General features: G+C 49.1%; 1 protein-coding gene across 2 annotated transcripts in view; it reads right to left on the reverse strand.

The window, feature by feature from the left end:
• GK5 (glycerol kinase 5) overlaps nt 1-23,202 on the reverse strand; it is a 115,709-nt gene that overhangs the window by 27,339 nt on the left and 65,168 nt on the right. For both annotated transcript variants that reach the window (XM_078767423.1, XM_068134349.2), the window contains exons 10-12: nt 22,845-22,905; nt 22,589-22,715; nt 4,716-4,820 (exon numbers count right to left, since the gene is read on the reverse strand). In XM_078767423.1, coding sequence (XP_078623549.1) covers nt 4,716-4,820; nt 22,589-22,715; nt 22,845-22,905 — 293 coding nt within the window. The remainder of the gene's footprint in view (nt 1-4,715; nt 4,821-22,588; nt 22,716-22,844; nt 22,906-23,202) is intronic.

A 23,202-nucleotide genomic window follows, 5' to 3' on the forward strand; every position in this document is an offset into this window, starting at 1 on the left:
ATTGGTCGCGAGCGAATGTTGGTTTCCCCGGGAAAGGTATTCCCGTGACAGTGTCGTTATTGCTGTTGCAAATAAACCTGCGTGATGGGTTTTGGTTCCGAGAGTGAATCATCATTGGAGAGCAAGCTGACGCCTCCATTATTGGCCGGTCCGCCATTTCACATAGCACCAGCCCTTCGCCCGGTTCCACGTGTGTGTCGTGGGTTTTCCCAGAGCGACCTCAGCGTGGGAACCGCTGATTGTTCATGTCAGCTTCATTGTCGGGTGAACGGAAGGTGTGAGTTCCCACTCACCTTTTGGGTGAACCATTACCGGACCGACCTCTCACCAAGCGGCTCTTCTGCAGCTTTGACTGCCGACCGACCTGGGTTCAGGTCTCAGTACGACCTTTTCGTGTGATCGCCAGAGCGGGGATCGACTTTGGCCTTGTGTCGTGACACCGTGACTTTGGGGAATGTTACAGTTTGCTCACGTTGGAGTACTGCGAGTTATTGATTAAGGAAATATTGGTGATACCATCATAGGAATTGTATGGTTTATGATGTGCAAGTGAGAGTTTCCTTGTACTTGCGTTAAGTGTTATTATTGTGTGAGTTTGAATACAACAATTGGTTTTGTATCAATTGCTTGGTGTGGTTCTACCATTGGTCATTAGGACACACACATAATAGCACATCTTTCTGCCGTGACTCCTTTCGAGGCTCGGAGGTACACTGTGGCCGGGGTTTGGGGGGGGGGGGGGGAGGGGGGGAGCACGTAACACTGGTCAAACACTTACAATCACAAGCTGTTTTTAAATCCTGAGAAATCCCACACTCTTACTATCTTTCTCCAAAAGGACTATGGAAAATCCTCACATCTACTTTCTTAACACTCCCCTCAAAGAAATTCAGTCACTCAAACCTTTGGGTCTCCTCACTCTTGACATTGAGAAGATTAGGAATAGGATGATCTTTCTTGGGCAAACCACATTTCAAAGTTGGCATCCAAAGACAGTAACCAACTGGGCATCATACATCACACAAAGTCCTTCATTAGCACATCTGAACCTCTTTCACCTACAAGACCTACTTCCACAGCTTTATGCAGTACTGCTCTCCCCTCTTGGCTGGCATCCCACCTCACACCTTGCTCAGCTTGACGCCGTGGAAACCAAGGCCTTCTCGATCATTGGAATCTCCCATGATGAAGCCGTCTATATGTCTATCACTTTGCCATCGCAGAAAGGCATCAGTGTTCTCCTTTGTGGTCTTGCACCCCAATGCCATCTTTATACTTTGTTTCCTCCCCCTCTGCTGCCCCCACCCCAGGTATATGCAAGGCGTACTCGGTCCATCAGCAATGCCCTTCCAGTAAACTCCCCAATTGCAGAATCACTGATCACCTCCACCTCGTTTGTTAATCTTTTTCCCCACCTGTGAAACCAACTTCTACATTCTCTTCAATCTCATTCTTCCCTCCAGATCTTCAAGACAGATGTTCCTCACTATCTCCGATCACCCCCATCCAAAACCATGACTTTTTCCAAACACCACACCCACCACTACCTGAGCATTTGCATCTGTATCAATCTTATCCATCCCCTACCCCTCATTCTTCGACACATTCCTTGTTGTCCGTCTCAGTCTTTTGTCCCTCGACTCTGCTTTTGGTTTCCCCCATCCCTGCTGTTCCTTTTGTTCTGTTGGATTTTGATCTGTTCTGTGTTCTAGCTCTTCCATGAGCTTTGACTATGTATTATAAAAAGGACCATACATTGTGACGTGGCATAACGGAGCTCTGGCAATCGCAAAGCAGCACAACGGAGAGCCAGCAATCAGGATGAAACGGAGAGCCGGCAATCGCGACGTGGTGTGACAGAGCCAGCAATCGCAATGCAGAACAATGAAGAGCCGGCAATCGTAAGATGGAGAGCCGGCAATTGCAATGTGGCGCATCAGAGAGCCGGCAATGGCGAAGCGGCACGACTTGGAGCCGGAAATCATGACTGAGAGCCGGCAATCAGGACGCAGGGCAATGGAGAGTCGGCAATCAGAATGCAGGGCAACAGAGAGCCGGCAATCACGACACAGGGCAACGGAGAGCCGGCAATCATGACACAGGGCAACGGAGAGCTGGCAATCACGACACAGGGCAACGGAGAGCCGGCAATCACGACGCAGGGCAATGGAGAGCCGGCAATCACGACGCAGGGCAACGGAGAGCCGGCAATCACGACGCAGGGCAACGGAGAGCCGGCAATCACGACGCAGGGCAACGGAGAACCGGCAATCACGATGCAGGGCAACGGAGAGCCAGCAATCACGACGCAGGGCAATAGAGACCAGAAATTGTGACACAGGGCAATGGAGAGCCGGCAATTGCAAGTCTACACAATGGAGAGCCAGAAATTTTGATGCAGTGCACCGGCAGTCATGGCTCTGTGCAACGGAGAGCCGGAAATCATGACACAGGTGTTACGTGCTCCTCTCCGACCCCCTGGTCACGGCGTACCTCCGAGCCCCGAGAGGAGTCACGGCAGAAAAATGTGTTATTCTGTATGTCAAAGATCAATGGAGAAGCCACCCCAATTGTTACTCACAAACAAATACTGTATTAAGATCACATAAGAATAACGGTACAACAATAATAGTAATCAAAAGTACAATCAATATCCTATGATGGTACCATCAGTTTTGTAATATATAACTCACTGCGCTCCAAGTGAGTGAACCAAGAACATTCCCAAGGTCTCTTATTCCCGGCTCCAAGCCAAAGTTGATGTGCTCCAGCGATCGCCAGAACGATGTCCCATCGAGACCAGAATCCCATTCGGATGGCAAGAACAGTCCCGCTGCCAACGCGGGGCACAGGCGCCCTCAAGGCGACTGGGAAATCCAAAGGCGCCCTCCAGGCGACTGAGAGATCACACCCTCGGGTATGGACGAATTAACCTTCAAAAAGCCACGTCACACACACGCCCCAGATTGACGTCTGAATGCGGTGAAAATGGTCGAAAAGACACGAAACCGTGAGCGAAGCACAAGTCCTGCGTGAGTCAAAATGGCCGACGACCCGTTCTTGAGATGCAACGGCCCGGCGATAATTCTCCTCGGAATCCACCGCCAAAAACCTGACACGCCGGTTGATCGGTCACAGCGATGACAACTCTGTCGCAGGAATCCCTTTCCCGGAAACCCGAAAGTTTGCTAGTGACTCTTGCTCGCCAACGTTCGCTCCAGAACGCAAGTAGCTCGGCTCCTTCTTGTCCGAATCACTCGCTCCCCCGTTTTTTTCCTCTTCTTCCTCTTCGTCGTCCGGTTCCCGATCCGGTTTCCTGTTTCTTTTAACATTAACTTTTTTACCTTTTGAAAACAGTTCATGAACAATAAACCTTTTGAAAACAATAATAGTACATGGAATCAGAAATATTTACAGTGGATGCAAACCACCACAACGGAAGTGACGAATCCGTAACACAGGGCAACATAGAGCAGGCAATCATGAAGCAGGGAAACAGAGAGCTGGCAATCATGACAGATTCCAGGAAATCGTGAAGCGGTAAGGCAGAGTGGTGGCAATCGTGACGTGACAGAAACTGGAGATATGTTAGAGAGTGGGGTTTCCGTTTCCTTCGATTAAGGGTACAAGCAACGGTTCCCGCCCTATGGGCGGGGCTTCAATTGGAAAGCCCAAATGAAAAGGCAAAATATCAGAAATTGAAGGCTTTTTTTATTTTAAACAATTCATATAAACATCCGTTGAATCATACCACACGCAAATCATCAAAATCTAAACAGTACATGGCACCCATTTTGAAAAAAGATTGAATTCTGCAAAACGGAAGCGGCCACTACACGTCTTTGTCAGTCGCACGTTTATGTGTGAAGAGTGCGCGCCGAATCTGTAACACGGAAGCGGCTGCTACACCTGTTTCTCAGTCGCTTTGCACACGCTGCCATGTTACTTCGGAGCCGCACGTTTATATCGGAAGAGTTCATCAGGAGTCGATCTACTCTCTCCTGGTACGTATAATAAACAGTATTTGTACAATTTCAATAAAAGCCACATCACTGTTCATATCAGTAAATATTATTACATCGTGTTTGGAAAAACTGGAAAATTGGAAAAATTGGAAAAACAATATAGCCTATTTTACTCCAGAGGGTCCCATAATTACCCACCCAAAATATCGTTGCGATCGGTTCAGCCGTTTTTGAGGTACCTTCGAACGGACAGACAGACATTTGGTGAATTATAGTAAGATGAAAGCGAGATAGATGGTACTAGGGTTTTAATCTCTTGAGTGAGAGACCAAAATCCCATGCAATTTGAATATCAAACAAGGAAAATTCCATCCAGTCCGCATTGGGCAAACAAGCAGGGGAGGCAAAAGAGGCCGGCCATGTGGCTTAATTTGAACCTTGAACCTGATTTTTCGACATCCACTACTAATACACAATCAGAGCTATAATATAAACACCAAGCATTCCATAGTACTTTTAAACATCCACTACAATTACTCAGTAGTAGCTTTAAACCGCAACACTAGCAGAAGTTTTAAATGAGCATTTAAAATGCTTCTTTTTATTATAAAGAAAAATGTTTGATAATTGCCTCGTCAAGCAAACTAAACATGCATTTCAAAGTCGGTGCCAATAGTTTATGAATAAATCTCGTGACCCTGTCATGGTAAAATCCACATGCTTCGGGCTGCAGTGACACCCAAAACATACCCAAGTGTCCTGCCCACTCAATACTCGTTCCGGTGTCCGCTGCATTTCCTTCAGCCAAGAATACAACTTCATCTCCAATCTTCCAGCCAACCAGGGGGTACAGTCCTGACAAACACATGCAACAGGATGAGGGTGTGTGTGTGTATATATATATATATATATTATATATATATTTATTTAACGAAAGAAACATTAACCCCTTGACATGACGCTGACATGTGCATAAATTAAACGAACACATCACCTCCAAACTAGGAGGCATCCGTGTGGTACTCAAGTATTTGCACACTGAGATTAAAGCTCGATGGTCACAAATATACCAAGGCAGAGATGTCGATCTAGATTTTTTTGTATACAAGATCGAGGCTCGTGAAAGAGCTAACATTAATCACACAAAAAGTCAAACCAACACAAACCGACACATAAAACACAAAATAAGGGGAGCGGTAGACAAGATGGGGAGAGAGGGGGAAGGACACAAACACAACATTTGAGAGCAGGGACATCGAGAGAACTGTGGGAGGGAGAGGGATTGGGGGAGGTGGGAGAGGTATAAAACATATGGACACTGCAAGGACTTCCAGGAAAGAAGTTGGAATTTCGAAAAAGTGTATCTGGGGTGAATTAGAGGGGGTAGAAAAGATCAAGGTTTTGGATGGGGGAAGATAAGAGATGGTGGTGAACAGCTGTTTTAAAGACCTGGAGGGAGGAGTGGGATTGAAGGGAGTGGGGGAGTTTGTTCCAGAGGCGGGGAAAAAGGGGAATGAAAGAGTGAAGGTGAGCAGAGAGCCTAGATTTTGGCAGTTTAACCATAAGAGGGTTGCTGGCAAATCTTGTGCGACCTGTAGGAATATTTGGGGGACAGAGCACAGAGAGCTGGGGGAGCAAGGCCGGAGAGGAGTCGGTAGAAGACAGAAAGACCACCAACCTGCCTGCGGTGAGCGAGTGAGTGAGTGAAAGGCCCTCGGAGTTAGCTTCATCGCAGGAGATTCCAATGATTCTGAAAGCTTTGGCTTCAACAGCGTGAAGCCGAGCTCGGTGTGAGGCAGGAGCACCGGCCCAGAGGGGGCAACAGTATTCCATTGAGCTGCGGATGAAAGCCTTGTATATGGTGAGGAGCTCAGGTGTGCCAAGGAAGGACTTCGCACGACAGAGGATGCCCAGTCGGTGACTGGCTTTGGAGGCCAGCTTGGTAATGTGATTTTCCCAAGAAAGATCATGGCAGATAGTGAGACCCAAAAGCTTGAGCGACAGAACTTCTTGGAGAGGATTGTTGAGAAAGTAGATGGGAGGGTTTTCCAGTCGGTCTTTTCGGAGAGACATAGTAAGAGTGTGAGATTTGTCAGGATTGAAAGACATGTTCCACTTGTTTGACCAGTCTGTGATTTTGTCCAGGTCTGCAGAGAGTGAGGAGGCTGCAGGCTGCCGATCTGAGGGATGAGGAATGGAGCGGCAGAGAGTGGAGTCATCAGCAGAGAGATAGAGAGGATTTTCTAGAGTCGGAGAGATCATTGATGAAGACCAGAAAAAGCACAGGGCCAAGAACACTACCTTGAGGAACTCCAGCCAGATCAGGAAGGGGAGATGAGAGAAATCCATTCAGGGTCACACGTTGACTACGACCACAGAGGAAATCCGCAAGCCATGCGTGGAGATTTCCATGGATACCTGTTACGGATTCGTCACTTCCGCTGTTGTGGTTTTCACCCACTTGACATGTTTCTGATATTATGTATTATTATTATTTTCAAAAGGTTTATTGTTCAGGAACAGCTAGCTAAAGTTAAAAAGGTTAATGTAAAATGATACAGGAAACCGACCCGGGAGAAAAAGGCGGTGAAGAAGAAGAAGGCGTGAGGACAGTGAAAACGACGCGTTCTGAAAAAGCTCGGTACCTAGCGTGGTCGAGTGTACATGGCGAGTGAACTTTGAGCCCTTGAAAGGAATCTCGTGCGATCGGTGTTATCGCTGTAGTTGTGGAAAAGCCTGCGAAGTCAGGTACAGGCGTGAGGTTCCGGAGAATCTTCGCCTCGAGGCCGCGGCTCGAGTGAGAGCCGTCCGCCATTTCGCCCCGCGCGCCGCCTTCATCGGAAAACGTTTTTGTTGCGTCGGCTGGGCTTATCCTCCGGTGGTTTGCCGGGGACGGCTGTGCAATAAAGCGGCGTCTGAAGATTGCACTGCGGTTCGCTGATTGAACGGTGCAGGTGCACGTCTGGATCGCGTCTTTGGGAGTTCCCTTTCCACTGCCCGTTTGCTGTTGGTGTGGATCACGTGACAGTCCATGCCTTACCTACACCTCCTTACTCGCCATCGCCCCGTCGCCTCATCTCCGTTGAGTTAGAGACATTGAGAAGGGCTCGGTTTCAGTCCCTGGGGGGGTAGCGTGAGTTTGAGCTAGGTTACCCTCTTGAGATCTTGATTGAATGGTTGATTGCCAATGGCGCGAACCAGGTCCCGACACGCCCTTGCTCGCTTGGCCCGATGAAGGCCTCGCTGGGTGTTCTCCAAACAGGGGCAGAATCGCCCAAGCCGCGCTGGATTTCGACGGCGGAAAGCAGCCATGAAGCGACGATATTCGGTCGGGCTGTAATGCGAACACCACGGCGGCCCGGTCAGTACCACACCCTTGGAAAGGACTTCGATGCTGTGGAGAGATCGAAGCAAGCCTCCTTCGATCACGAAGGTTGAAAATTTGTCATCTCCACCTAACAACAGTTGAAGACCTCGAAACAGCTGTCAGGGGCTGCTTTTATGACCTTCAACCCTCAACATGGAAGATGTCCAGAAGAACATTGAGAAAAATTCAAATTTGTGAGGAGAATGGAGGGGAGCATACAGATAAATTCTAACAAAATTCTAACTGCGTGCATAGGGACTTTGTAGCCTTGTTTTTAATCTCTTAGAAGTCTCTCCAATGAAGTGAGCTGTGCAGTTGCTGCAATTTATCTTGTAGATGACGGATGATTTGTCCTCTCGATCCAATCTGTCTTGTGGTTGCATAATTCTTCGTTTAATGGTAGCCTCAGGTCGATGTGCAATCCCAACTTCAAACGGGATCAGCAAGCGAGCAGTAGCTTCTGATACGTTTGTCACTTCGTTTGTCATACGAAGCTATTTAAGGCTGGATGTGTTAATGATATTTTTGATAGAGACTTGGCCACTCGTGAGGTCGCTTGCAAGGCTCTACTGCAGCAATTTACCACCATTAACTCAAGACAAAGCGTATTTTTCCAGATGAGTGTGCTATTTAACTCAGCAATCGATCCAGGAATGTTGATTTTTGGTGCAAAGAAAATCCTCATTTTTATGAGGAAATTGAACAGCATTCTCCTCATGTCATGATGTGGGCAGCAATTTCAGAAGATCACTTTATAGGGCCATATTTTTTCGATACAAGTGTCAATCACACAGCTTATTTGAACATGCTTCAGACGTGGTTTGTTCCACAACTGTGTGAGAGGTCTCGAAGCAACAGCTATCCTGCAACAAGATGGTGCTCCAGCACATTATGCTCTCGCAGTTAGAGAATATCTCAACGACAAATTCAGTGGACAATGGACGTGGTTCTGAGATAGTGTGACCTCCTCGAAGTCCGGACTTAACATGTGACAACTCGCTTTGGGGCATTGTGAAGAGGAAATTTGTCATCTCCACCTAACAACAGTTGAAGACCTCGAAACAGCTGTCAGGGGCTGCTTTTATGACCTTCAACCCTCAACATGGAAGATGTCCAGAAGAACATTGAGAAAAATTCAAATTTGTGAGGAGAATGGAGGGGAGCATACAGATAAATTCTAACAAAATTCTAACTGCGTGCACAGGGACTTTGCGGCCACTCTGTACATTAATCCCTTCAATCCATAACAACCACACCAAAAAAATTATATATATATATACAGACTTGGCATTTAATATGGAATATTTTTTTTTCTCGACTTGGGTTTACTTTCTGAACTCAGTATATCAATCTGGTGAGTTTCTTTTACCCTTCGGTGATGTCTTTGTTGAAAGAACCATGTCACTGATTGTCTTTCGCAGCAAGAAGTCAAGAACAGGATTATATCACAGGTGGCGTGACAAAATGTAAGGACAGGTACATTTGACGATTGGCTTCACATTCAGGTATATAAGGGTTGTTGCATTCTGTATTAGTGGAAAACAACTGCTGCACATCTACAAAAGTTATTGCCGCTTCCTCTGGAGATGGTCCGTCAACTTGACAATGCTGTTTGTCATGGAGTGGTGGCTTTACGAAATTCTGGCATGAAACAGTGTGCTATTGCTGGGCAGTATGGCATCACTCAAGGTCAGGTGTCAAAGATCCTGAAACGAAATGCTCAGAGGGGTGTCCCTACTCCAATACCGAGGCCAGGACGTCCACGCAGAACTACAAGGAGAGATGACCGCCAGCTGCACCAGTCAGTCTGTAATGGCTGTACCAAGTCAGCTAATCGGCTTAGGGCTGAGTGGCAGCAACTGACAAATGTGCCTGTATCCAGAAGGCTAGTCAACCAACGACTGGTTCAAGCAGGCTATCGTGCCAGGCATCCCCTGAGAAAGCCACGCCTGACCAGACAACACAGCCAGCGCCGATTGCAGTGGGCCAGAGAGCACCGTCAATGGCAGCCAGGACACTGGAATCACGTGACCTTCAGTGACGAGTCTAGATTTCTGGTCTAACGTCAAGATGGCCGTGTCCGAGTGCGCAGACAAGTGCATGAAGCCCAGAACGAAGATTGTATAGCGCCAACAGTCCAAGCTGGAGGTGGTGGGGTGACCGTTTGGGCTGCTTTTCATGCAGGGGTCAAAAATGACCTGGTTGTTCTGAATGGAAACCTGTACCAGTTCAAGTACAGGGTCATTCTGGAAGAAACATTGCTTCCATTTGTTCGTGCAGCCTTTCGAGGAAACTTTGTCTTCCAAGATGACAATGCACGGCCTCATCGTGCTCGCATGATCCAACACTTTCTTGCTGACCGTGGTGTAGAGCATATGGAGTGGCCTGCCATGTCCCCGGATATGAATCCGATAGAGAACTTGTGGGCAGAATTAACGCGTCAAATCGACAACTTGGACCTGCAGCCTACCTCTGTGCGTGAATTGCAGCAGACTATTGTCACTGCATGGCAAGCGATTCCTGTCCAAACCTTGGCAAATCTCGTGAACAGCATGCCTCGACGTGTACATGCTCTCCTGAATGCTCGTGGGGGTTACACGAAGTACTGAACTGTAATTTTACTGTCCGTAATCCCAGTCATAACTTAGCTTTTGTTTTTGTTGAAATTTTTTTTGGCTGATATGCAAAATAGAGATACTTCTGGAAAACGTACAGAAGTTTAACACAGTACTGTCCGTGAATTGAGTTCGATATCAGTTTACATCACTTTCAAGGATCAATTTATTTGCTTCGAAATGTCAAATGTGGTTTTTGTTTCTTTTGAAGGTCACATTAACAAAATCTAGAATAATTTCAACATAATTCCAATGAACTTTTGGTTCTAAGTCATCTTGAAAAGTAAGTTCACCCCCACAAAAAAAATATTCCATATTAAATGCCAAGTCTGTATATATATATATATATATATATATATATGTGTGTGTGTGTGTGTGTATGTATATATAAAAATACTAGCAGAAGTACCCGGCATTGCCGGGCGGGGGAGGGGAGGGGAGGGGAACGGGGGGAGAGCGAGACCCTTGGTAAAGCGAGCGATTTTTTTTTTCATAACGTCATAGCGTTCATAGCGATTTTTTTTTTCATAGCGTCATAGCGTCATAGCGTTCATAGCGATTTTTTTTTTCATAGCGTCATAGCGTCATAGCGTTCATAGCATCATAGCGATTTTTTTTTTCATGGCGTCATAGCGTCATCACTCATCACGTCATCACGTGATCGCTCTGAGCGAATCAGCGCCCACCTGCTCTGATTCCGTTGATTCCGTGCGCTGAAATGCGCTGAGGTAAATATGAATAAAAAATATGGATCGTCAAATATTTTGAGTTCGGCCATGTTCGTCCCAGGCTCAATGGCCATGTCTATGCCAAATATCAAGCACGTAAGCCTCTCCGTTTAGGAGTCTATCGGTAACATCTCTCACACACACACACACACACACACACACACACACACACACACACACACACACACACACACACACACACACACACACACACACACACACACACACACACACACACACACACACACACACACACACAACTGTGTTTTATATATATTGTTACAGACACGACTTTGATGTTAAAGTGGGCCGAGCGGAATGGCCGTCGTGTCCGCACAAATTACCCGACTATACTCGACGTTGACGAAGTCGCGCGATGCTGGCTCAATAAGAAAAAGAAGACACCCGGCTGGATTACAATAACACAATACGACACCAGGGGTTCAGTTCTCAAGACCTCCGGAGGAGGTTATATTAAGGCGGAAGGTTAGATTACAACTACAAGAGGGACAGCATAGAAAGACAAGCACTTAGACACAATCTTATATTATTCCCAACAGACGACAGATAAACGGGACAAAACTGACTCACACGGGGATTGATGGAAAGGACAGGCGGGTAGCGATGGCTCCAGGTGCACCTGGGCTCAAAGGTCAGAATCGACTCGGTCCGGTCCAGAGATGCGGGGAGGTCGCAGCGCTCGGATGGCGTCTTGTCTGCTCAAGCTGGGGGCGCATCTGACTCAGCGCTCGCAGGTGGCTTTCCTTCTCCAAGCTGGGTGCGCATCTCTCGTCACATCCGGCGCGTGGCCGCGTATATCCGGCGGGGAGTGACACGCCCTCGGCTCGTTAGCTCCGCCTCGTGGAATCGGCACGTTGCTTCTCATTGGGTGCGTGCGGGGGGTTTACCAGGCTCCGCCCTTGACGAGGAGCTGACAAGGACCCCCTTCGTGGTAACCCCGTGGAGCGCATGGTCTGGAGCTAATCGAGCCGGTGTGAGGACGCATCCTCCCCCGCTCCGCCGCCATCTCCTCTGTTGTTGTTGTAATTGTTGGGGAAGAAGATGGAAGGAGGTATGGGAAAGGTCCTAAACTCACTACTGATGCCATATAATCACATTCTGGTGCAACGAAGAGTCATAATTAATGGAGACGAGGCCTTAACTGACATAGAATAAGAATAACTAGGAAGATGTCCGAAAGTTGTCTACGTGTGGTGCGGTGGACCTGGGCACGACATTTAATGGGGGAATAAGGGGAAGGTCGGCTCTACTGATTGTTATTTACATGCAATGGGACTAGGGAATGGGGGATTGGGGAAAGTTGGGGAGTATTGGAGAAAATAGGGGAATATTTACAAGCGGATATGGAGGCCAAATTCCATATTCGCAACATTGCACCCTTCTCTACCCTCGGGGCGTCCCGACCCGATAAATTTTTACCTACTTTAGTGTGGCACGCAATGTAGTTCCCTCTACTATTAACTCTACCCTGAGTGCGACAGTTTTACAGATATTCACAAATGAGTAAATATGTCCCCCTGCGACGTTGCACCCTTCTCCTCACAGAAACACACCCACAGGATAACCGAATCCGGAAAGAATTCTCAAACTAAACATACAGCCGGTAGGGAGCATTATTTACAAGACTACGCTGCTATTTACACTACGATCCAGGACCTGTTTTTGGAGGAACACATGCAGATGTTATGCATAGAGAGAGCGCGCTTGCCAACATCGATACACCAACCCACGAGTGCTCTGTGGCCGACGGCCTTTAATAACGTGCAGAGCACCCTTCCCGAGCATCAACAGCACCACCCCACCACCAATCGGTGCAGTCACCATTGTTCATTGGAATAAAAATAAATTCGACAACCCCTAACCCTGCAGGTGTCTCTTGCTCTTCTTGTGGTGCACTTGGTGGTGTTAACTATTAGTGGTTCACCTGTATGGCATAGGTGCCACGTTGATCCATAGGTCCATCCCCGGGTGGTGCTTGGCCGCAAACGAACTGCGGTCCATTGTGGGTGGCCACAAACATTGCGGTCCATATGGTGTATCGATCCCGGCAGCAAACAGCGAAAGTGCAGGCCCACAACTGCGCAGCCAGCACCTCTCTCTCCTCTCTCTCTACCCCAAAGCCAGATCCTCGGAGGTGGGAGACAAAAGAAGAAACAAGTGAGTAAGGTGGTAAGGGCGCAAAAGTGCACGCAATGTAAGGTGATGCACACTGGGGGCACATGGGAACCAGGTGAGACAGGTACGTTCCTATCGTACGCCCCCCCCCACCAGGTAACCTACATGGCCCCTCCCTTACCCCTTACTGCATCCACAAAACACAACACTACCCATAAACATCTACTTTACAAATCAACAAACATCCCTACTGTCTTCCCCGTTCCTCCCATATACCAAATTCGTCTTCTCTCCCTCCTAACCAATCAAATTTGCCATTTTCAACTCTCATCAAAATTTGCCATTTTCAACTCAACATCAAAATTTGCCATTACCAATTCAACATCAGTCCCTCCTAGGGAGGGAGAGATGGAATCACCCCAATGTCTCATCCACGTCGTGATGCGTCTCACAAATCCTCACAGCAATTCTCATTTCCTGCACAAAACAAAGAAAACACAGGTGTGGAGTCATCATCATCACCACAGGTAAGTGGCTGCGTATGGTGCGACAGGTTCATCAATCCTAACTATTTCCTAAATGACTTTACAACTTTACACTACCCGGGGTCTTTCTCCTGCCAAACCATTGGCCCTCTTACACTATTGGTTCTAAAAACCAATTCCCATTGGCCAGACTGTGGTGCTTTTCAATTTGGGGTCTCACTCCCCCGATTCATCTCCCGGTGCCCTCGCACAATTTCTGGGCTGTGGCGTGTACCTCTCCCAGCGGGTCTACCCACCTGCACACCTCCACCACTGCAGTTGCCTCCAAGCTTACCTGCTCCTCACCCTAACCTAACTACCTGGGGAAGGCCCTCTGGCACTCTCCCCACTCGGTGCCCTCTCTGGCACTGGGCTACCCGGGTCCATCCTCCGGATCCTCGGGCCCCATCCACAACTCTACCGGCTCCCAGAGCCCACCTGCGGCCTCACCTGGCCGACATCCTCACAGTGGTGGAGTGCCCAACCAACTACACACACTAACAGGCTACACGCCCAGCCATTTCCACAACACTAATGCACCCATCCACAATACCATTCTGCAACCGCACCACAAATGCCAATATCCAACCACAATTTACCTGCACCCTCTACCTAACACTTACACTACCCGCCCCGGGTACTCGTGAAAGGGGTCCACTCTTCCCCCATCCACACCTTCGCACCATGCACACCACTCCGTTCCACTTACTCCAACTCTCTCCACACACCTGTACTTGCACACCTGTGCTCTCACACCTGGTGCCACCTGCACCCTTCTCTCCCCAAGCGCATTCGCGCTGATCCACGACACTCACTACTCATACACTGCTCCACACACCTGTCCAGTTGCACACCTGTGCAATCACACCTGTTCAATTCTCACAAACACGGCATCATCTCAGCTAACTACTCCCTTCTGAAACTTGCGCTTCCCAGTCGTCCCTTTAAACTATTGCGCTCCCTCGTCATTATCATCCACACTAATCTACCTGCGTCCCTACTACAGGTATCAGTCACTAACTAACCTTAACGTTACCTAAGGTCATCTTCTCTAGATCCCTACACACAATATCCTAACCCACCCGGGCTAGTTTTCACTGCCATACACCCCATAAGCTATTGCTCCTTTGCCCCCCCCTACATGGGAAGGGTGGCAGGGATGCCATCCCACCACATCGGGGGTCTCTCACTACCAATTTTGCACATCAAATTTCAACAAATTAAAAATTTGCCAATCACTGCCCATCATCTGCCAATCACTACTGCCAATCCCTTGCCAATCATCAAATTTTGTTTTTCTCTAATTTTTGGGTCCAAAACACTAACCTCATCACCCAGTCTACTCACTAATACCTCTCGGTGCGCCAATCCCTGTCCAAAGCCCGGCTTCGTAAAGCCAAGCCATGAATGCGGGTTGTTCTGTGCCAGCGGCTGGATGCGTCCGGCACTCGGTGCAGGGACGGGGGCTTACCCGGGCCGAGATCCCACGCACCATCTCGGCGTGGAGCCATCCCATGGCTCGATCTCGACCTGCCGGAATGCCTCAACAGAAAGTGGTCGCCATGACGACCCTTCCTATCCAGCCGCCCGCTCCGCCTATTGGAGCACAGACGTGGCCGTTCAAAGCGAGGCCCAGCGTGGATCGCGCACGGCGGTTCTTTCGAACCCGCCGTGGCTCGGATCCCCGCTGGTTCTCGCGGCACGTGAAGCCCGGCACGCACCGAGGGCCCGCTTCGGCTATAAGTCGTTCTAAACTCTACCCCGTCTAACGTCGATGCTTCACCTGGACGCTTACACCCCGCAGCCCGTTCCTTGCTCACACATCCAGCCGTTTCCATGCTCCTTGTACCGTTCCTTACACACCCAGGTACACCCATTCCACTCACAGCCTTGGTCACACACCTGACCACCGAACACCTTGGCACACACTCGTTGCTCGCACACCTCACCAATACACCTCTTCGCGCCCCCTCCTCTGTCACCTCCTCTGTGACAATCACAGGTGTGCCCTCATTCGCACACCCAACCACGTGCCTCACCACCAACTCCAGCATGCATTCCCACTCACGCTCTACCATTCCAGGTGTACATCCTTCCATCCCAGGTGTACATCCTCGCTCACCTGTCACAACCAGCTCACTCTCCTTGTCACTCTCACTACTCTCACCTCCACTCGTGACAACGCACTCACCCTTACTCTTGACAGCACACTCTTTCCCCATGCACCCGTCCGTCACACACCTTTCTCGCGCACACTCTCCCGTTACACCCTCTGTAACACTCACCACAGGTGGACACTCTTCCTTACTTCTGACAGCGCACTCTTTCCTCATGCACCTGTCCGTCACACACCTTTCTCGCGCACACTCTCCCGTTACACCCTCTGTAACACTCACCACACCGCGCTTCCACGTGCTCCCTCGCACACGCGCTACGACCGACTCACTCTCGCCAGCACACTCACTCCTTGGCACGCACTTTTTCCTCACACACCCCAGAGTCGGATTTTCTCGCACACCTCCTTTTTCGCACACCAGACCTGTCGCACACTTCACCAACGGCCTCTCACGAACACCCGGGTCCATCTCGACCCCCAAGCTCCTTAAATCCCCTGGCGCATCATACGCACGACCATATTGGTCACCACTTACACCGGGTCCTCTTCCTCTTCGCTTCTCCTCCATCACCTGCGAATCCCTCATCCGGTTAATGAGCACATCATCACGATCCAAACACAGACTTTGGACCAATTCTTTTATCTCCTCTTTTATCTCTTTCTTATCCCCTCTCCGTCGCTTCTTAATTTCGCTCATCCCTTCTTCCACTTCTTCTAATTTGTGCTTCACCTCTTTTATTCCCCGGTACGTCTCCTCAAGCTCATCCTCTAAGGCTACCTTGACCGTTTCCAGGTGCGTCCTCACCTGCCGGTCCTTCGTCTCCATTACCTCTATCACCTCGTCCAACCTCGTTGTCAGTCCCTCACGTACCATCTGACATTCCCTCTTTGTCGCTATCAAGTCGTTTTTTATGTCGTTTTGTGTCGCTTTCAACCCTCCTAATACCGCAGTGTTCCTTTGAACCTGCTCCACTAACTCCGTCTGTCCCACCGTCAGCTGCTCCACCTCCTGCGTCAGGTCCTCTATGCCCCCTTGTAACTTTACAGTCCCCTTTCTCACCTCCTTCTCCATGTGCTCCTTACAGTGCCTCACCTCCTCGCGCACTCCTCCGACCTCCTCACTCACTCCTCTTCTGATCTCTTCTCCCATCACTTGCATCTCCTGCCCAGATGCCACCCTCATCTGCTCCATTTCCTCCCTGTGAGCATCCAGTTTGGTTTCTACCCCCATTCTGACCCCCTCTATCTGCTGCTCCATTTGTTTAACTTCCCTTTCCGCTTGGTCCCTCATGTCCCTCAATTTGCCTTCCATACTGTTTTCTAACCCCTCTAACCCATTTTTCACTCCCTCTATCTGATTCTCCTGGGCAGCCATTCTATTTTCCACCCCCGTTAACCCATTCTTTACCTCTTTTATCCCGTTGTCTAACCCCTCAAAATTATTGTCTAACTTCCCAAATTTCTTGTCTAACTCCTCAAAATTATTGTCTAACTTCCCAAATTTCCTGTCTAATCCCTCAAAATTATTGTCTAACTTCCCAAATTTCCTGTCTAATCCCTTAAAATTATTGTCTAATCCCTCACCGGTACCCCTCGCTTCGTCCCTCATTACCCCCATTTGGCCCTCCATCCTATCCATTTTTGCATTCAGTTGGGTCAAGAATAATCTGAGGTCAAACCCGGTTTGCCCAGCGTCCCCAGCCGCCACCGCAGGCTCGCCCTCCGCGGCGCCGCTATTTTGGGCCCCTTCAACCACGTGAGCGAGCGCGCCATTTTGCGCGCCCGCTACTTCGTGCGTGACGGCGCTATTTTGCGAACCTGCCGCCCTCACTGCTTCGCTCTCCTCTTGTCCCTCAATTTGGTCCTGGACCGACCCTGCTTCACTCTCCCCTACCGGACCCCAGCCGTCTTGATCCGCCATAGCGCGACTTTCAAAATTCGAGTTTCGTAAAACAAATCCAAATTTTTTTTTTTCGTTATAATTTCGGCGAGCGCAGTAACCGCGGGACCGCGCTCCGGCTCGATTTTGTCGAGCGCAGTACGCGCTCCGAACCGATTTTCCCTCCCAAAATTTGGGCCTAACTAATTTAGTCCCGGGTCCGAATCCCACTCCTGACACCAATTGTTACAGACACGACTTTGATGTTAAAGTGGGCCGAGCGGAATGGCCGTCGTGTCCGCACAAATTACCCGACTATACTCGACGTTGACGAAGTCGCGCGATGCTGGCTCAATAAGAAAAAGAAGACACCCGGCTGGATTACAATAACACAATACGACACCAGGGGTTCAGTTCTCAAGACCTCCGGAGGAGGTTATATTAAGGCGGAAGGTTAGATTACAACTACAAGAGGGACAGCATAGAAAGACAAGCACTTAGACACAATCTTATATTATTCCCAACAGACGACAGATAAACGGGACAAAACTGACTCACACGGGGATTGATGGAAAGGACAGGCGGGTAGCGATGGCTCCAGGTGCACCTGGGCTCAAAGGTCAGAATCGACTCGGTCCGGTCCAGAGATGCGGGGAGGTCGCAGCGCTCGGATGGCGTCTTGTCTGCTCAAGCTGGGGGCGCATCTGACTCAGCGCTCGCAGGTGGCTTTCCTTCTCCAAGCTGGGTGCGCATCTCTCGTCACATCCGGCGCGTGGCCGCGTATATCCGGCGGGGAGTGACACGCCCTCGGCTCGTTAGCTCCGCCTTGTGGAATCGGCACGTTGCTTCTCATTGGGTGCGTGCGGGGGGTTTACCAGGCTCCGCCCTTGACGAGGAGCTGACAAGGAGCCCCTTCGTGGTAACCCCGTGGAGCGCATGGTCTGGAGCTAATCGAGCCGGTGTAAGGACGCATCCTCCCCCGCTCCGCCGCCATCTCCTCTGTTGTTGTTGTAATTGTTGGGGAAGAAGATGGAAGGAGGTATGGGAAAGGTCCTAAACTCACTACTGATGCCATATAATCACATTCTGGTGCAACGAAGAGTCATAATTAATGGAGACGAGGCCTTAACTGACATAGAATAAGAATAACTAGGAAGATGTCCGAAAGTTGTCTACGTGTGGTGCGGTGGACCTGGGCACGACATTTAATGGGGGAATAAGGGGAAGGTCGGCTCTACTGATTGTTATTTACATGCAATGGGACTAGGGAATGGGGGATTGGGGAAAGTTGGGGAGTATTGGAGAAAATAGGGGAATATTTACAAGCGGATATGGAGGCCAAATTCCATATTCGCAACATTATAGATACATAAATATAAATAAATATAAATATATTGTTACGGATCTCAACGTCGGCCCCTTTTCCCCTTACCAAGGGGGGATTAATACCCTTGTCTGCGACTGACCGACGTGAATCCTGGGGGTCCCAACGCTCCTTCCGGTCGGGAGCAGCCAGGGTATTTGGTCAATGAAAAGTCCCAAGGACCTGAGTGCCACTCCTGACCGCGAAGCAGGGGAGGGACTCCCGCTCGAACCACGGTTTTAGATGTTCCAATTGCCGAGCGGTTTTAGCAACCCGGAGTTCGAGCTATTAACAGTCACTAACCCGATTCCGAAGCGTTGGCCGAAATCGCGCCACAGGTACTCAATGGGGGAAATCACAAAGACGATCGGACGAGCATGAAGAAGAAGACGAAGGTAGGAAGAACACAGGTATTTATTACTAACTATTGTACAAAACCAAAGAAACCAAGGAGAAGGAAAGAAAACGAAAGTAATTTACAGAAGAAGGAGACACAGTGCAATTCTACTTATCTATACAGGCTTACTTAAACCCCAGGGACAAAACAAACAAGACAAACTCACGTACACAAAAGGATGGTATGGCAGGGATGGTACGGGACGGCAGAGGAGGGTCCAGGTAGATGGTAGGCGTCGAGGTTCGGCTCCAAGCTCGCGCTTTGGTCCACGCTTGTGGGTTCGAGGCGAAACCCAGCACACAGCTCCGCTTCGGGCTGGTAGCGAGGAGCCGGCAGCTCCACGTATTCGGTTTCACACCGGCAGCTGTCTCACGCGTCCTCTGCCTCCTGCGTCTCCGACGCTCCTTTACTACTTCACAGAATCTGTCTGCGGTCCAGCGCACCTCCCTCAAAAACCTCTCTCAGCTTCCCCTCAAACGAGCTGCTCTGCCTCGTGTCCGGCTCCGAGCTCATCTTTTCAAGCAGTCCCTCCCAACCTCCTTTTATGGCTTTTCCCGCGATCAAGCCACGGGTTAAGAGGGCACACCTACCGGGTCGCTCTCCGCAGTGCCGATTGGTGGGCATGGGCTCTCTGGCTCCACCCTTGATGACGATGGGCGGGCACGCCCTTCTTTCCCGAGCTGACCACGCCGTAATGGCGGCAAATGCAGTTGGCAATAATGCAGTTGGCAACAAAGGCTTTGGGGGAATTTGAAAAAGGGGATCTATCTTTTTCGATTCGGTGCAATGCAGTGTCAACTAATGGGCAACAGAGCCTTCAACTGGAACACATAATAAAGAAATAACTATTTAGAAGGGTATATGATTTTCTACGTGCATGCGATGGACTAAGGGGACGACCTTTGACCTATACACAAATGGAGGTATTTACAAAGATCATGACATTACTTACAGAGGGTGATATTTACAAACACAGGATTCTCAAATCCGCAACAATATATTCATGTAAAACAATCCAACCTGTCAGGTTATCTTCACTCCCATGTGGCTGCCTGTGAGTTACATCAGTTTTTTTTTTTTTTTTTTTTTTGTATACTGAATCGAGGCTCGTGAAAGAGCTAACATTTACTTCACAAACAAATCAACCAGACAAACAAAATATATAAAAAGAGGGAGCGGAAGACAAGATGGGGAGAGAAGGGGAAGCACACAAACACTTGAGAGCAAACAACATTTGAGAGCAGTGAGATGTGTGGGAGGGAGAGGGCTTGGGGGGAGGAGGCGTGGGAAGGGGGGGGGGGGATTCCAATGATTCTGAATGCTTTGGTTTCAACAGCGTGAAGACGAGCTAGGTGTGAGGCAGGAGCACCAGCCCAGAGGGGAGAGCAGTGTTCCATTGAGCTGCAGATGAAAGCCTTGTATGTGGTGAAGAGCTCAGGTGTGCCAAGGAAGGACTTCGCATGACGGAGGATGCCCAGTCAGCGACTGGCTTTGGAGGCCAGATTTGAAATGTGGTTTTCCCAGGAAAGATCATGGCAGTTAGTGAGACCCAAAAGCTTGAGTGACAGAACTTCTTGGAGAGGATTATAAGAAAGTGGATGGGAGGGTTGTCCAGTCGGTCTTTTCGGAGAGACATCGTAAGAGTGTGAGATTTGTCAGGATTGAAAGACATGTTCTACTTGTTTGCCCAGTCTGTGATTTTGTCCAGGTCTGCAGAGAGTGAGGAGGCTGCAGACTGCCGATCTGAGGGATGAAGAATGGAGCGACAGAGAGTAGAGTCATCAGCAAAGAGATAGAGAGGATTTTCAAGAGAGTCAGAGAGATCATTGATGAAGACCAGAAAAAGCACAGGGCCCAGAACACTGCCTTGGGGAACTCCAGCCTGAACAGGAAGAGGAGATGAGAGAAACCCATTCAGGGCCACACGTTGACTACGACTAGAGAGGAAGTCCGCCAGCCATGCGTGGGGATTTCCATGGATACCAAAAGAGGAGAGTTTGGTGAGCAGAGCGGGGTGCCAGACCGTATCGAAGGCACGTGATATGTCAAGGGAGACAGCTCTAATTTCCTGTTTGGCATTGAGGACCTCCATCCATTGTTGAGAAAGCAGAAGCAGCATGTCCAGAGTAGAGTGACGAGGTCTGAAACCAAATTGATGATCAGAGATCAAGCCATTGGAGAAGAGGAAAGATTTCATATCTGAAGCAATGATGGATTCCATGACTTTGCTGATAATTGGGAGAAGGCTGATTGGTCTGTAGTTGCTGGGATCTGTTTTTGCACCTTTTTTGTGCAAAGCGGTGATGTTGGCAGATTTCCAAGCAGATGGCAGATGACCTTGAGCAAAAGAGAGGGTGAAGAGAACAGAGAGAGGGAGTGAAAGAGCAGAAGAACAGGATTTTAGGACCCGTGGGCTGATGCCGTCAGGTCCAGTTGCAGAATCAGAGTCGAGGGTTGACAGAAACTTTTCCACCTTGTCAGGAGGAAAGGACACAGAGTCCAGGAGCAGCTGGGTACGACTGGGTACGGTGGGTACAGAGAGGGATGGGTTTGGGACACAAGATTTAGAGGCAAACACAGAGTTGAGGCATTCAGCTTTTTCATGTGCGGAGTCAGCCGTGTGGCCCTTTGAGGTGAGGGAGGGGATGGAGGGGGAACAAACACCAGAAACAGATTTGACCAGATGCCACAGAATTTGGAAGAGGGAGACAGATAAGAGAATTCTGTCCTGAGAACGGAGAGATATTGTTTCCTGGCTCTCCCGAGGGTGGACACACACTTGTTTCGGGCTTTGTGAAAGGAAATGAGATTTCCTTCCGTTGGATTTGCTTTCCAGGAGACGAAAGCAAGTTGTTTCTGGGCAATAGCCTCACCACAAGATTCCGTGTACCATGGACGGGAGGAAGGGTATGACAACTGAAGACGAGATGGGATAAATCTGTGCATGAGAGAGAGCCATTTACTTTGGAAAAATTCCCAGGATGAGTTGATGTCAGAGGCGGTAGAGATGGGAGACCAGTCCAGATGATTGATGGCTGCTTGAAGACCGTGCCAGTTGGCCTGAGTGAAATGCCAGACTCGTCGACGCTGAGGAGGCTCTCTGAGAATGGTCAGAGAGATGTCCACTTTAACAAGCACATGATCAGAAGAGCCGATTGGAGCAGAAGAAGAGCAGCAGACATTTTCAGGGAAGTTAGTCATAACCAAGTCCAGAAGAGAAGATGCTCCGTTGACTGAGATCCGGGTCGGGAAATTGACAGATTGTGTCAGTCCCAGTGAGTCACAGAAGTCCTTTGCTGAAGAGCCATGGCTGGTGAGAGAGGTATCCACACCCAGCCAACTGGCATGGTGACAAATGAATTCACCACATATGAGGAAGAGAGAGTTGGGATGGGTACAGTTACATCATCAGATTTACATCATCAGAAGAGACAGTTACATCAGATTTGCATCATCTATACTTCGCTTCGCTTAGTCAGACTGCACCAGTGCACCAACCTGCCACAGCAGTATATGGATGCTCGCCAGTGTTCATGTTGGCAAAAGTACCAGTGCCCATGGTGAGCTTTACATCACCATGTGTGAAGCAACATTCGCCAAACATCGCCGCCTGTTGGTCAGCGATCTGGAATACAGCACTCATGTTACCATCAGCCAAGAAAGGCTTTGCAACATGAACCTAAAACTGTGGTACATAGTACGTAAATAAACACCCACCCAGAGAGCCAAGGTATGGGATGAGATGGAGACTCACCAATGCAGCCACTGGCACAGAAACCCCCAGCACAGCCTTGTCAGTGTATCCAAAAATATGACTGAAAATAAAATAAAACTGTTCATGTCAGTGAAATGCCAGTTCAAGCAAATATGTAAAACTTTAGTAATTGCACAATGTGAACAAAATAAGTCATTTTATTAATAAAGCAACAGCTTGACAAAGACGTCACACTCCATTATTAAATCCATCGTGTACCGATAAAGTTCCAGGGCATTTACATTTCCCGGATATTTCTGTATGGGGAGAAAATGAGTAGAATGGGAGTGGGGCGAAGGGAAACACGAGGGTAGTGGAGCTGGAAAGGTGGTTGGATAAGGTAGGGCCAACGCGAAGG

This window comes from Myxine glutinosa, chromosome 13 (assembly GCF_964187855.1).
Source record: "Myxine glutinosa chromosome 13, kmMyxGlut1.1, whole genome shotgun sequence".
Classification (NCBI taxonomy): Eukaryota; Metazoa; Chordata; class Myxini; order Myxiniformes; family Myxinidae; genus Myxine; species Myxine glutinosa.